This window comes from Notothenia rossii (genome assembly GCF_949606895.1).
Source record: "Notothenia rossii genome assembly, chromosome: 10".
NCBI lineage: Eukaryota > Metazoa > Chordata > Actinopteri > Perciformes > Nototheniidae > Notothenia > Notothenia rossii.
The window spans coordinates 32,501,692-32,516,556 of record NC_136908.1 but is presented as its reverse complement, the minus strand read 5'-3'; the positions used below and the strand labels follow the sequence as shown (position 1 = coordinate 32,516,556).

At 38.6% G+C, this 14,865-nt stretch overlaps 1 protein-coding gene and 1 long non-coding RNA gene across 5 annotated transcripts in view; one reads left to right on the top strand and one right to left on the bottom strand.

Annotated features, from left to right (window-relative positions):
* The window catches only part of LOC307021463 (cell adhesion molecule CEACAM20-like), a 41,999-nt gene extending 40,724 nt beyond the window's left edge, over nt 1–1,275 (bottom strand). The window contains exons 1-2 of the mRNA XM_079653589.1: nt 1,164–1,275; nt 622–957 (exon numbers count right to left, since the gene is read on the bottom strand). Coding sequence (XP_079509715.1) covers nt 622–957; nt 1,164–1,212 — 385 coding nt within the window. The 5' untranslated portion in view covers nt 1,213–1,275. The remainder of the gene's footprint in view (nt 1–621; nt 958–1,163) is intronic.
* Nucleotides 1,276–4,457: 3,182 nt separating this feature from the next.
* LOC307021838 lies at nt 4,458–14,654 on the top strand. 4 transcript variants are annotated; one of them, XR_013803259.1, is made up of 10 exons: nt 4,460–4,953; nt 5,933–5,980; nt 6,172–8,388; nt 8,881–9,304; nt 10,545–10,710; nt 12,014–12,284; nt 13,355–13,417; nt 13,947–14,014; nt 14,146–14,189; nt 14,573–14,654. It is a non-coding gene; the product is annotated as an uncharacterized lncRNA (long non-coding RNA). The 4 variants fall into 4 exon arrangements; XR_013803256.1 differs by having other exon boundaries at nt 4,458–4,953; nt 5,933–8,388; XR_013803257.1 differs by having other exon boundaries at nt 4,458–4,953; nt 5,933–8,388; nt 13,947–14,043.
* The last annotated feature ends 211 nt before the right edge of the window (nt 14,655–14,865 follow it).

Below are 14,865 nucleotides of genomic sequence, written 5' to 3'. Positions count from 1 at the left end.
GTTTACACTGTAAAATATTTTGCCACCAGCAGACCAGTAAGGTCACAGCTTTAAACAAACATCTCTAACTGTAACTAATAACACACACACAGTTCCCCCCGGAAGTGCCACACCCTGAAGGGGCTCAGTCTGGGCAGGGGGCAGGGGCCCGCTGGCTTCTGTGTGTCCGTCGGAACAGGCTGGTAGATCTCCACTCAACAGGGAACAGATCATTATATAATTATCACAAGGGGTGTAAGTAACTAAGTCCATTTGCTCAAGTACTGTACTTAGGTACAATTCTGACTTTTCCTTGTAACAGATTATTCATACACTCTGGTACTTATACTTTTACTCAAGAATAAGATCTCGCCAAGGAATATAGTCCCTGAGCGGTAACTGCTGCGTGGTGAATGCAGATGTAGTGCTGGCGGAGGGATACACGCTCAACATGGCGCTACAGGTAACACAGGTGTGGCCTGCGGCCGACTCACTGCTGTTATACAGAGACACGGTATGAGCCAGAAACATGTATTAAAACACCCTTCCCTCTAAAAGCCGAGAGGGAAAATTGAGCTAACTATTTGAACATGTAAGAGACGCGGCAATGCAACCGGAAGTGTTCTCAGAGGAGTGACTCACCCAGGACTCGGAGGTGGATCTCCCCGGTTTTAGTGGTTCCATCCGTGGCTATGATGCTTATGCTGTAGTCCCCATTGTCGGAGGCCAGCAGCCCCTCCAGGTGCATGTACCCGTTGGTATTGTTCATCGTCACCCTGTCTTTGTACGGTTCGTTCACATTGAACGACCCGTCGGCATGCACGGCGGTGACCACATGAGTCGACACACCCCCGTCGTTGTGGGTCCAGCTCATAAAGGCGTATTCCGGTTTGTCCACCAGCGTCTTTAGAGTCACACTTTTGCCCAGAACCGCTTCCACCGGGCCGTCGGGCAGCACGTCCTGCCCCGCACAGCATCCTGAGGCGGGGGGGATAGGGTCATTATTTTTGCATAATTTAAGCATGAACAAAAGTACCTAGGGAGCCACACGATGGAAACCTTTTTACATTCTTGTTTGATCACAAACTGATGTCTTGCTGAGATTATAATACGTATTTAAAAATAACTTTTGAATAATACCTATGTTATAATAACTATGTAATAATAAGTGAATGAGTTATTACCGAGGAAAGAGAGCAGGAGCAGCAGCGGCGTCACAGAGAGCACATCCATCCCGAACACTGAGTGAGTCCAACAGAGAGAGAGAGAGAGAGAGAGAGAGAGAGAGAGAGAGAGAGAGAGAGCTGTACCTGCTTGAGGACACACCCAGAGACACACACCCAGACACACACACACACACACACACACACACACACACAGAGACAAACAGCCAAATAAGCTGCCCTAGGCGAGATTTTAGCTGCCCCCCCAATACAATATATAAAGAATAAATGAAAAACCTCTATAAAAGACGAATACACTACAAAAACAGAAACGTATTGACATAGGTAATATACATCAAAAAGGCTTCAAATGTATTATTGAATATTGTCGATCATGTTTTAATTGGGGGATGGACGTCACATCCTCTAGGGGGGACCGGGGGTCAGCTTGTTTTAAGTATATTTTGATGCTAATACTTTTGTTTCCTAAGTACACATTTGAATGCCAGACTTGAACTTGTAACAGAGTATTTATATACTACGTATATACTGTATCAAACATGTCATTCAAACTTTAGAAAATATATAGGCTGTTGCATCAAATACATAGCAAACATGTCAAATGAATTTCCCATTAGCAATACACAAAAAGTATTTTACATTAACCAACCTATTCTTACACCCCTTATCCTACAATATATATACTGTATACTTTTACGTTCAAGTTATGGCATTAATGGTGTATACATTCATAGGTTATGTTAGGAACATATACCTTGCTTGTTTTGTCTATTATTAAGTCCTGCTTTTTGTGGAAATGTTTGTTTTAAACTGAAACAAATAAAGTACACAACAATCTGCAGAAATGTCTTCAGAAAAACTGAGAAGTTGCAGGGTCCACAGTGAGACTCTGCTGACCCCAGCTGGACACCTGAGGAAGTCTTTCAAGAGTTACAGATGTAGGTCCCCTATGCTTTTCATCAATATATTATAGGTCCCAGATATATACAAAGCATATCTCTGAAGTGTTTGGCTCAAAATGCAGATCATGCATTGTAGCATCCCATAATCCCCTCTGTTTCCGCCCTGTTTCAAAAGTGCTGATTCTTAGTCTGTTACTTTAGATGAAAACAAGGTACAATTTTAGCTGACCCCCCCCCCCCCCCCCCCCCCCACATAGATAAAGACTAAATGAAAAGTCTCTACAACAGACAAGTATGCTAAAAACAGAAACTTATTGACAGGTAATATACATCAAAAAGTCTTCAAATTTGTTCAGTATTGTAGATCATGTTTTAATTAGGGGATGAACGTCACATCCTCGAGGGGGGACCGGGGGTCAGCTCCCCCGGGAAGAAATGTTTGAACATTTTAAAGTAAAATGCTTCAATCTGGTGCACTTTGAGCACACAATTCCTAGAGACTAGATAAACACCCATATGAAAAAGATCGGTTTACATTTTAATAACCAATAACCTAACTTAGCCAATAACAAACATGTATTTTTTTGTTGTTGTTCATTCATATCTTATTTTACCTATAGTTAACATGTATTTATTTATGCAGATTTTTTTAAATCTCTCCAGTTTTAAAGGATATTTTTGGTTACTGTCCTATAGCATACATTGAAATAATGTCAAACCTGTTTATCCCAATAATTATAAAGGAGTGCCTTGGAAATATTTGTTGACATACATTGTGATCAAAACGTTTGAGACCCACTGAGATAACTTAGACTAAAGTGAACTATCTGAACACTCAGAGTCCTTTACCTCAATGAGCCTCTGTCTGACAGTAGAGAGCTCTCCTAGAAACATCTTCTTCTTATATCCGTTAGTGCAGCTAGCACCAGATGCTAATGACAACAACATTCTCTCTCTCCCTCGCTCGCTCCCATGCAACCCAGTCTCACGGCATTTCGTGTTCACCAACACAATTTTTTATCTATTGATTCGTGTTCACCAACACGATTTTCCCCTTTTTTTCGTGTTGCACAGCACGATTTTAAAAGCAATGTATTTCTATTGGTAGTCTTTCCCCTTTTTTTTCGTGTTGCACAGCACGATTTTAAAAGCAATGTATTTCTGTTGGTAGTCTCACGGCATTACGTGTTATAGGAAGACCAGAAGCTGTGTGGTTCATAAAAACATGTTCTTACTCAATATCAAGCCACGATTAATTATTGCTTTTATTTAAAATCGTATCATTTCGGACTTTTGTTGCAGTCTGTGAGGAAAATAAATGTGGCTCATTTTTCCTTCTAATTTGTTATTCTTTTCAAAATAACACACTGTTATTTAGTCAACAATAACACACAATTATCCTTGTTTTTATTTGTTTAATTCTATAATCTCGGGCTTTTTTCTGCCGTCCTTCAGGAACTGAATTTCAAAATAAAAATAACCGGAAACAGATGTAGGCCTACAAGGGAAATTTCGAGCATCATCGAGTTTAGGATGGCCGAAGACACTATACTACACTACCCATAATCCCCAGCTATCGTTTAGGACTACAGTCCCCGTGATTAAACTTCAAGTCGGGATTGGATGTTGGAGTGGCAGTGCGCCAAGGTTACGGAATCGAAACTGGATCGAACGCCGCCCCCCCCCAACAATTAGAAGTTGCCAATATTAAACACCAATTATTAACCAATTAAAATGAACCGATTAAACATCTCTCTGACACAGTTTAAACGCATTTCAAGTGGAAGAATTGTTCGTGTCTCCTCTTCGTGTCTCGGGAAGTTGGAAGCTGTATTATTTTCAAAAAATATTTTTTTTTTTCTTTTTTTTAACCATAACGGGTACTTTACACAACATTGAGTCAAACTTATACTTGTTTTAATCCTTGTTTTATTTATGTTAAATTGTTGTTGTCGGTTAATTTTCCATTTTATTTATTTTGGTTAAAGATATCATTATTTTTTATTTATTATTATCATGTTAGATGTTTAAACTTTTCTGCATTTTATAAGGCAATATATACTTTTTTGTTTTTGTCCGTAGGCTACTTAGGTTATTAAAGAGTTATCGTGTCAAAATATAGGAAATGTATTAATATTTTATTGTATAATCGGTACAGGAAATTACATAATTCAGAGCACCACCTATTGGCCAAAGACGCTGCCACGGGCATAGACAACCGCAGTGACGCGTCGTCAAACCCGGAAGTAAGTTAGCATTTTTAGCACTTCCGGTTCCATCCTCAAAAAGCAATGCATTTTTTCCATAGGGTTTTGGAAAATACCTCGAAATAAGGTCTGTGGTTGACACAAATTTAAGAGATAAGTCACGTTTTGTTCTACGACATTAAATACATCAGCAGTGACCCCACTGGGGATTTCTGAAGAGTTTACGTGTCTGAAAAACGATGGTTGTTACCGAGTGGCTGAATAGGACTACAGAAATTGTCGAGGCTGTTGTACGTCATTACGCAGAACTCGTAAACACTCCCGCTAAGTTTGTTTCCCCCTGTGTTCTGCTTGAAAGCAAGTACCTTCCTATCTTTAGTATCTGTATATCTATATCTGACCATTAGAATCTGTATTTTTGAAATTGTCGTTTTTAACACAGTAGTTTTACAAATTATAGAATAGTAAATTACCAGTGTTTACCAATTTTACTCGGCAGTTCGTTTCGTTAGCTAACGTTAGCTAAAGCTAGCGTTAGCTAAAGCTAGCGCTACTAGTTAGCTACGCAATGGTTTGTTGCTTTGCTCCGGGTTGCAGACACAGGTCTTCGCATGAAACGTGCTTGTTCTATCGTTTACCGGCCTGTGTTTTCCAAAGGAGAGTCTGGATTCGTGCCATGAGGTAAGCTGACGTTACATTTTTGTCCATGTCACGGTGAAATGTAAATGATGGGTAGTGACTGTATCGCCGTTTTAGAGATGGCGCTGCTGAAAAGACCGCAACATAAGTAAAGATAATGAATACATCCTATTAAAACCTGTCTGGCTTATATGATAAGTCTAATTAGTACAAGCAGCATAACGTTTCACCATGTAACTAAAGATTGTAGTCAGGGAAATCAGTTTGACATATTGAACTAATAACAAATCACCTCTGGCTGGCAGAGAACTCTCTGCTCCATAGCTTCTCTTGGATGTAAAATCACATGTACATTTTACATTTATATTCAATTTAATATTCCATCCCTCACATACTTTTGTATATATAATAACTTATATTTTGTTTTTCTTGTTATGCTGCTGTAACACAAATATTTCCCAAATTGGGATCAATACAGTAATATCTTATCTTAATTAATTAAGAAATATAACTATTATAATTAGTGTAGCAGCTGACACCTATTTTCAATATGGATTAATCTACCATTTATTTCTTTAGTTCAATTTTGATCTATAAAAATTTCAAAAGAGTGAAAATGTTCACGAGACTTATCAAAGAGCAAGGTTCTATTATATGTATGTCTTAATGCTCTTAAATGGTAAATGGACTGTACTTATATAGCGCTTTATCCAGTCTTTAAGACCCCTCAAAGCGCTTTACATACTACATGTCATTCACCCATTCATACAGAGCAGTGTACCTTACTCTAGGACCTAACATTCACACACATTCACACACCGTTGGCCATGCCATCGGGAGCAACTCAGGGTTAAGTATCTTGCCCAAGGATACATCGACATGTTGACTGCATGGGCTGGGATCGAACCCACAACCTTCTGGTTGAAAGACGACCACACTCCCTCACAGCCAGAGTCGCCCTCTTACAGTATATGTGACGGTGTGACTTCCATGAAACTAATATTGTATATCTTCCCAACAGACGAGCTGACAGGAAACCTAACACTCTAACAACCACAACATTGCAAAGGCGAGTAAATGTAAATTAAAAACAATTCACAATTTTTGTATTTCTTCTTCCTTGCAGTGAGGTGAAGCTGACCTTGCACTTGGTGCCAGTAAGGATGTTCCTCACGCAGGCTGAATGTTTCTCCTTCCTTACTGACACAGAAGCCCTTGATTTGCAATGCTTCACTAATTGTCATTTCCCTGGCTCCGTAGGGACACTTTACCTCCAGCACAGCGGAAGACCCTACCAGACCATCTAGAGATGCCCCCAACATTCCTGATAGGGAGAGCCACAAATCTGACTCATGGACCTGCATCTGGGTTGCAGTGGTGAATGCCCTGACGCCCTCACATTCATTCATAGTCCCCCACTGTACTGACAAAACACCATCAAGGGCCTGTTGTTGCCCTAGCACCCTGGCAATAAGGGAAGCAGTCCCATGCTTTGACCTCAGGACAGCTCCAAAGTTGCTGGCAGTCAACCTTCCTTTCCTGAACAAATGCCAGTTTGGGTTGGTTCGCTGACCAGTGGTAGCCACCTGAATTGCCCTCTGTTGCTCTTCAGACAATGCCATGCTTGCCATAATTGCCTCAGGTCCCTGATGCCCAACAGATTTGATAATTTCAGGAACAGTAAGTGTTTCCAAGCTGTAGTGTTCCTCTTCTGGCTCGGGGGAGAGAAGCCAAGAAATTCCTGAAAACCTGCCCCCGAGTCTGTCCCTCAGCCAGTCACGATCTTCGGAGGTGGGCTCTCTTGTCAGCGGGTTAAATTAGTTATTGGTTTCAACAGTCACATTAAAACAGTTACTAAATCAGCTTACTATCACCTAAAGAACATATCTAGGATTAAAAGACTAATGTCACAGCAGGATTTGGAAAAACGTGTCCATGCTTTTATCTTCAGTAGACTGGACTACTGCAATGGTGTCTTCACAGGTCTCACTAAAAAATCTATTAGAAAGCTGTAGCTGATTCAGAACACCGCTGCTCAAGTCCTTACCAACACTAAGAAAGTGGATCACATCGCTCCAGTTCTGAAGTCTTTACACTGGCTTCCTGTGTGTCAAAGAATATATTTCAAAATACTGCTGCTGTTTATAAAGCACTGAATGGTTTAGGACCTAAATGCATTTCTGACCTCCTGCTAAATGATGAACCATCCAGATCTCTCAGGTCTTCAGGGACTGGTCAGCTTTCTGTCCCCAGAGTCAGAACTAAACATGGTAAAGCAGCGTTCAGTTATTATGCTCCAAATATCTGGAACAAACTCCCAGAAACCTGCAGGTCTGCTCCAACTCTTACTACTTTTAAATCCAGACTGAAGACTTTTCTTTTTGTCGCTGCTTTTAATTGAACTATTCATATCTTAGACTGCACTGTAACTTTTATCCATGTATTTTTTCTTTTAATGTTTCTTTTATTTTATTTTATTTTTAATTACTGATTTTAAATGCCATTTTCTTAATGTCTTTCATTTTTTGTAAAGCACTTTGAATTGCCTTGTGTTGAAAAGTGCTATATAAATAAACTTGCCTTGCCTTGCCTAATAAAGATTTCATGTGACACATACAATTGATTTGTTGATGGGAATTAATGCGAATAAATTAACTCTAGGTTAACGGTACTCTTGCTATCACTACTCACCGACACTATAAACCTTGTCCCTCATGCTAACCCTGACAACACCGGTAAGCACACCTTCATCTAGGCTGCACTGTAAAGTGTCCTGACTGATAGTGGTTCTCTCCTCTATCTACACTCTTCTTGTCATCTTTGTAAAACTATATCAGACTGGTAATTGACACAGCCATGACTTCTAGTTAAATTCAGTGTGGCTAAAATGAAAAGCTTTGTTAAAATATGCAAGCACGCGAAAGTCAAATTCAGCTTTATTGTCAAAAATTCTACATGTGTTATACATCCAGAAATATCGAAATATCGTTTCCCACAGTGTGACATGTAGGCCTATACATAAAACAAAACAAAAAGGGCCTAGATAAACGTGGTATACATTAAACAAAACAAAAAGGGCCTAGATAACCGGGGTATACAGTTTAAAATGTTAATATATTTAATTTAAAGTGTTCAAAGTGCAGTTTCAGTGCAAGTCAGTGGAAACGATCTTAGATTGGCGTGACGTTGAAGTCGTGCGACCCTGGTGCTGTACTGGCTTGTTGTTCGTTTATAGCATAACGTTAGCATTTCGCTTTTGGCGACTAGATTAATGATTCAGAAATTATAAAAGTAGGGTTGACATGTGGAGATTATCCGGCTGAACAAAACGTGATCCCTCTCTTCAATGTGTGTCAACCACAGACCTTATTTCGAGCTATTTTCCAAAATCCTATGGAGAATTTGCATTGGTTTTTCAAGAAGGAACCGGAAGAAGTTTACTTTCGGGTTTTACGGCGCGATCCATCCTCTGACAAAGTAAGTTGGGTCACTAAAGTCTGATACATGTTTTGCTTAGATATAATAATTGGGGCTTTTTTTTAAGCCTTTACTCGCATGGTTCATCATGCATACTGAACTGTTCTAAGTCTGAGAAATGCTTTCGCCATAATCAGCAAAGCAACATTAATGTGAAATTATTCTTGCGGGCGGCTAGCTAGCTAGCCCACGTTCAACATAAGCTTAAACTAGTTTAGCTACATTTATATCAGCTCATAAGTGGTGTGTGAAAAATATTTTTCTTAATTACGGCTACATACGTCGGTGTTAAAGTGTGAGTTATACGTTATCTTAATCGGTTTTGTTTTACACATGACAGTACTAACGCTGGCGACATTTTAATATATGTTTGGGGGGGAGGGGCAAAGTCCACGTCCATGTGCTTGTTAAGCGTATGAAACAGGAAACACAATGTGCATTTAAAAAAGCTAGTTTCACTACTTAATTCACTTTTTCTATTCTCTCCTGCAGCTCCTGTACCCACATCACAAACCCATACACTGATCTGCACCATCATAAAACCGGCACTTTTAAGAGCCAAACTCAACCTATCTCCCTATCTCCCTATCTAGCTCTCTTATATCTATAATCTATTTCTTTATTCACCCTTCTATCTATGCTGTGTACTTCTCTACTTTCCTGTGTTTGTCAGTCTGTCTGTTTGTTTGTAATCCCGTGTTAATCATGCCAGGTGGGTCTACAAAAAACATGTCCCTTCTGTCAGAACATTTTATTTTGTGCACAGAAGATCTGTGGACATTGCCTTAAGGAGCAGCCAAAAAAGCAGCGCCTTGAGAAGAAGCTCAAGAGGTTTGATGAGAAGCGAGGGGGTTGGGTGTCAGGGCGGAAGAAGAACCACAACATTGCTTCCATCAAGGATGAAGCCATTGTCTTGGTATGTACACTTTTTACTGTATGTTAAGGCCCGGACACACCAAGCTGACACCAAAGAACTGACAGACGGACCCTGACTGTTTGCCAATATATTGGGCCAGGATCAAGTTGAATGTTGTTTTTATATACATTTATTTCTTAATGATGTTTGTGTCTTATTAACCAATATACACTTTGATATCAACTTCAAATATAGATATTATTGCAAAGGTATTATTTAATATTCTCTTTTCTTTCAATTTTAAAACTACTCTTATCTTAACTTTCACAGCCAAGGGACACTATTTTAATTTAACTACACATTTAAATAAACAAAGCACTTCCTTCAATTCCATGTTGTGTTCCATTCTTGCTTATGTACACACTTTTAGACCTTAAAGGTAGGGTATGTAAGTTTGACAAACCGGCTCGAGATCGCTAGAATTTGAAAATACACAACCGGAGAAAATCTGCCACTTCCTTATAGAGCCCCTCCTCCAACACACACGAACGCGCACATGACCAATGAGGGCACGAGATAAGTTTGTGCACAGATGGAAGGCTGACAGGCAGGTAGGCCATCCAGTTACTTTAGCCGGGCCGGCTCAGATGATTGGTCGTGCTTTTTAAAGTATTACGGCTTCCACAGATGACATTTTTTTATGGATTTTTTGTCAAAGCACTTAAGATATTCATTGCAATCGGATGTTAAGAGCATTCCATGGAATATAACAAAAAGTGTATCTCGAGACGGTTTTTCAAACTTACCTACCCCACCTTTAATAAGACTACATAATTGTATATTACTACTCTATATTACTCTTACGACTGCAGCCACAACATACGGGAACGTTTTACATCGTAGCACGCAATTTCAATTTCAACAGTGTCAAGCTATGCTTGGATTGTGTTACATTTTTAATTATGCAATAGTCATTGTAAGTGTTAACTGTTAATTGTTGAGTGGTCACACATTTGTATCTTATTGTACTTTAACTTTGAGATTATCAGGGTTTGAACTGGGACTCAGGATACTGATTTATTTGTATTTTGTGTTTGTCTATAAAATATTTTCTGCTTCTACTGTGTAACCCTTCCTGGTAAATACATGATTCTGCAAAAGCTTAACTCAGCATCTAGGTTTATGAATGGCATACAACTAGATGCTGTCATCATTAATGTTATAGTTGTAGTTATATAGTTGTTGTTGATGTTTCCTTTCCATTTCTTTAAACAGTAAATATATTATTTTGTCATTACAGCTTGAGAAACTCCATGCCATTGGCTTTAAACCAGTGCTGCTTCTTGGCAAGGAGACCAGGAAGAAGGACGTCAAATGTGAAATCCTAACCCCTCGCTGCACACTGACCGCCTATGCCCAGGATTACCTTGACAAGATAGGCACTTTTTATGAGTACCTTTGTGAAGGTGAGATGCTTGCACTATATCTTCACAGTTCACAGTATTGTGTAGACAAAATGTTTGTATCAATGGAGAGCTTAACATTTCCTTATAACCAACACAGTTGGAATGAGTTTGGATCAACTCATTTAATAAAGTCAGTTAAGTTAACAACAACTTACAGCGACTGTTTTCAATCCATCCAAATCTTGTGGGACAACAACTTGATCCAGTATTTATCCTTTGATACAGCCAGAAAGCAGTCATTCGAGCCATTTATTTGGGTTTGGCAAACTATATTTTTGTGAGACAACTAACACACATCCTTTCTACCTGTTAACTGTCACTATTTTTAGCTGCTAAGTATTACAAAAGTTGAAAGTAATTGCAAAATATTTAGGGTTATGGACAACGTTTGACTGTTTATTATTTTAGCAAACTACATACAATAAATACATTTTTAAACACTGAGTATGTAGCCTAATGAGACATGGCTTACTCTGCAGAGGGGACTTGTGGACATTTAACTGTTGTTTATCAGGAAATAGTTAGCCAAGTTTACGTGAATTTGAAAAACCATTTTGGGGTATTGTGCTACCACTTGCGCATTCATTGTATACAAATTGAAAGTTGTAAAGTTGTTAATGTCAAGGTAGTTAGGTTTGATGACTGAAATGTATGTTTAGGCTTGAGCCATCCCTTAAGCAATTTCTTTTAGCAAACCGTTCCTAAACGGTTTCCTTTATCAACGCCCAAAAGGGAGAAATATTTTGAGGTTAATGGTAAGAGCACAATACATGAAGATGATCCCAGTTGACCACATATTCAGTTTGGCAGTTCTGTATTAAGGTCATGTTTCTCGGGTTGTAAACTAAAGCAGTTATCCAGTGCATCCAGAGGTCCCTTTACATTACATTTATGTTTTTATCCAAAGCGACTTGCGACTTATTTGATTGCACTTATGCAAAACACGTTTGCGTCAGTCTCATAAATTCTGAACAAAATGTGTGGATGTAAATAATGTAAGGGAACATACATGCACACGTCTATATGTTGTCTACCGACAAATTGACATGTCACATCACATGGAATGTAGACACAAATCGGAAGAATAATATCGCAAAAACAAAACCATAAATGGTTGACTGGATAAATACCACTATTTCTCTGCTATTAACTTTGACTGCACACAGTCATATGACATGACGAGTATATTTTTGACCCTGTCTGGAAACATACCTTAAGCACGCTGTATTTCTTATTTCTAGATATATGAGTTAACCTCTTTGTCTTAAGCAAGTCAAGACCAACATTTGTTTAACTTGCACAGGTTGGACACAGGACTCCACTGGCCAGGGGGTTGCGGAAGATCCTGAGGAAGAGACAGTCACGCTGAACCTCACACCCTGTGACCCATCTGAACCAGAAAACAACTGGCAGGAGGCAGGGACCACAGGGAGCCAGGTGCCAGAGACAAGCACCGTGCAGGTGGAGGTGCTGAAGACCCCCCCCCGTGAAACAGTGCACCATCATAGAGGTGGGGCAGGAGGAGCAGCCCCAGCGGGATGATGTGAGACAGGCTACCACCACGGAGGGGCCAGGTAATAAAATAGATAGATAGAATCGGAGGGATGAAACCCTCTTTAATGGTCACACATGCAGAGCACACAGCACACACAGTGACATTTGTTCTCTGAGATTTGCAGCTTTTATATTTATAAAAGTCAAGAGTGTTTTCCGATATTTTCCTAAAAAATTATTGTAGGTAACTTGTTGACAAGTCATGCTTCTACAATATCTCAAAACACCTAATTGCACTTCTTGCATTTTTGGGAATAATGATTGTTCCAATAGGTAAATAATAATAACAACAATAGCTTAATCTAAATAACAATTTCACCTACAACTTCATAAATATGAAAGGAAAATGGGATACTTGGGTATGTGTATATCCTTAGGTACTCGGATATAAATAAATATTAAACGTTTAGAAAAATACAGTCTTTCATTCCTGAACAGACATGTGGTTACAATATGGTTATACCTTTTTCACACAAAAATGCAAAGCAACAGCAGGCTTACTTTACATTTGATAAATCACAAAATAAAACTCCTATGTGATTTGGTTTACACACAGAAAGGGTCTTACATTGTAGCGTTGGGCAGTAGGTCGATTACATCAAAATGATTTGGCTCATGTCCATATATTGTACGAGAGGTTGATATCATTAATATTGTGGTCTACCTAAAGCAATCCCTGACCATAGGGGTAAACTTCGAAGCAACTCATGCAACAACGTCATGCAGCATATTTCAACTTTATACTCAAGAACTGCATTTAGATACGACACTGTCCCATAATGAACATACGGGAATTAAATGTAGGTTTTTGAATCAAAGTTAAATTCATTTAACGTTACAGCACAACATGTTAATATTTATCAAACTATTCCTTACACATAAAGTATGGAGTCAATTATATAGGCAAGACAACAAAACACCTAGACTTCATAGATCAACCTCAATTAAATTGCAATAACAAAAAAATATCTGTACCTAACACCTATTGCATCATGTGATGCTGCATTTGTGGGATGTATTTTGAAACTTGAGTTTAAGCTTAACTTGGTGTACTGTATGTATATAGTAATATTTCTTCTTCAACCCACAGCTGTCAGGACTGGGTCCGTGAGGGACACAGTACTTGGTCCTAGACGCAAAAAGAAAAAGTCAGGTATATTAACAGTATTAAGTATTTTGACTGATTATAAACATTTGCATGAGTCGAATTGATTGGTATTCTAATAAATCTATCGACATGTACTTTAGCAAAGTGCATGTAAACGCAGTGATTGATGCTTCTTCAGTGAGTTAACAATGCTATATTGTGACTAATAACTATAACTGATACATTATCCAAAAATCCAAAGGGCTTTAATTGTCTAATTAGACTAAAATACATACAGTCATAGTTGATAAGGTGGTGATGAGAATGCTAGGCAGTAAAGGAAGCAGCAGTGCAGTATTTTCTTTGGACATCTCAGGCTCAGCAGTGGTATGGCCATTCAAACAAGCATCCCATGTTAGGACTGAGAGCAGCTTGGTTCCATTTCAATGATGTATACAGTAACTTTTGAACAGTGATATCAGTGTGGTCACTTTTCATCGTGCAAGTCTGTTTGCTACTTAAGTGTTCATAGTTGTATTTATTTTATTTCTAATATGACTAATACTGTATGTGGAACCTGCTTTGATGTTCACAGATTGCTCCTACCACACTCGCCTTGAAACTTTCCCCATCAGGAGTGTAATAAAAGAAAGAATGAGAAAGGTTAGATGGGAATAAAAGTAATGCATAAGGTTTGCTTTATGATTTACAAACTTCCAACACAATTGTTTGTTAAATAGCTAATATGCGTTTGGTCTTTCCGAAATTAGAGGTTTGTTTTCTTCTCTTGATAGGGAAAAGCAGAAATGTTGGTGGAGTGGGAGCCCTGTCCAGTATGGTATATATCTTCCAGTTACTTGGCTTCATGTCATCTGATGTAGTCCCATGTTGGAGAACAAACACATGATATTTAACAAATGCAAAACATCCAAATCTACCACCAGTCCTCTTATATATTTCACTGCTGTTATTCTGAAGCAGCTGAAGTAGTGTAGGAACAAATGATTGTTTAACTTCATTGTTGTTAATGTATGTGTTTTTTTTATTTTGTATTGTTTGTTAGAACATTTGTTTTCATTTCTATGTTCACTTTTTCTAAATGGTAAATGAAACATTTACTTATATAAATTGAGTTATAAGATGTTTGCTTCACACATGGTTTATGCTTTTCGGAAAGCGGAACTAGTAACTGTAACTAACTTTATTCCATTCTGTTTTCAGTGACAAGGAGTGGGCTCATTCCTGGCAGCCGAAGAATTCTCCGGGATAATGCATAAAAATAAAATCTGTTATTTGAACACCAGTTTTGTTTTTGCACGTTTGTTCTCTTGTTTATATGCTCCATTTGAGTCATATTTAATATGTTTCTATTAGAAATAAAATGAAAACCTCCACCAAAAAGCATTTGACTTTTTAGGAAATTAGAGTTGAAATACTACATGATTTCATTGTCAGTGATAGGAACACCATAACCTATTTTAAGCATATTCATGTGTGAAATCTGGTACTTTGCC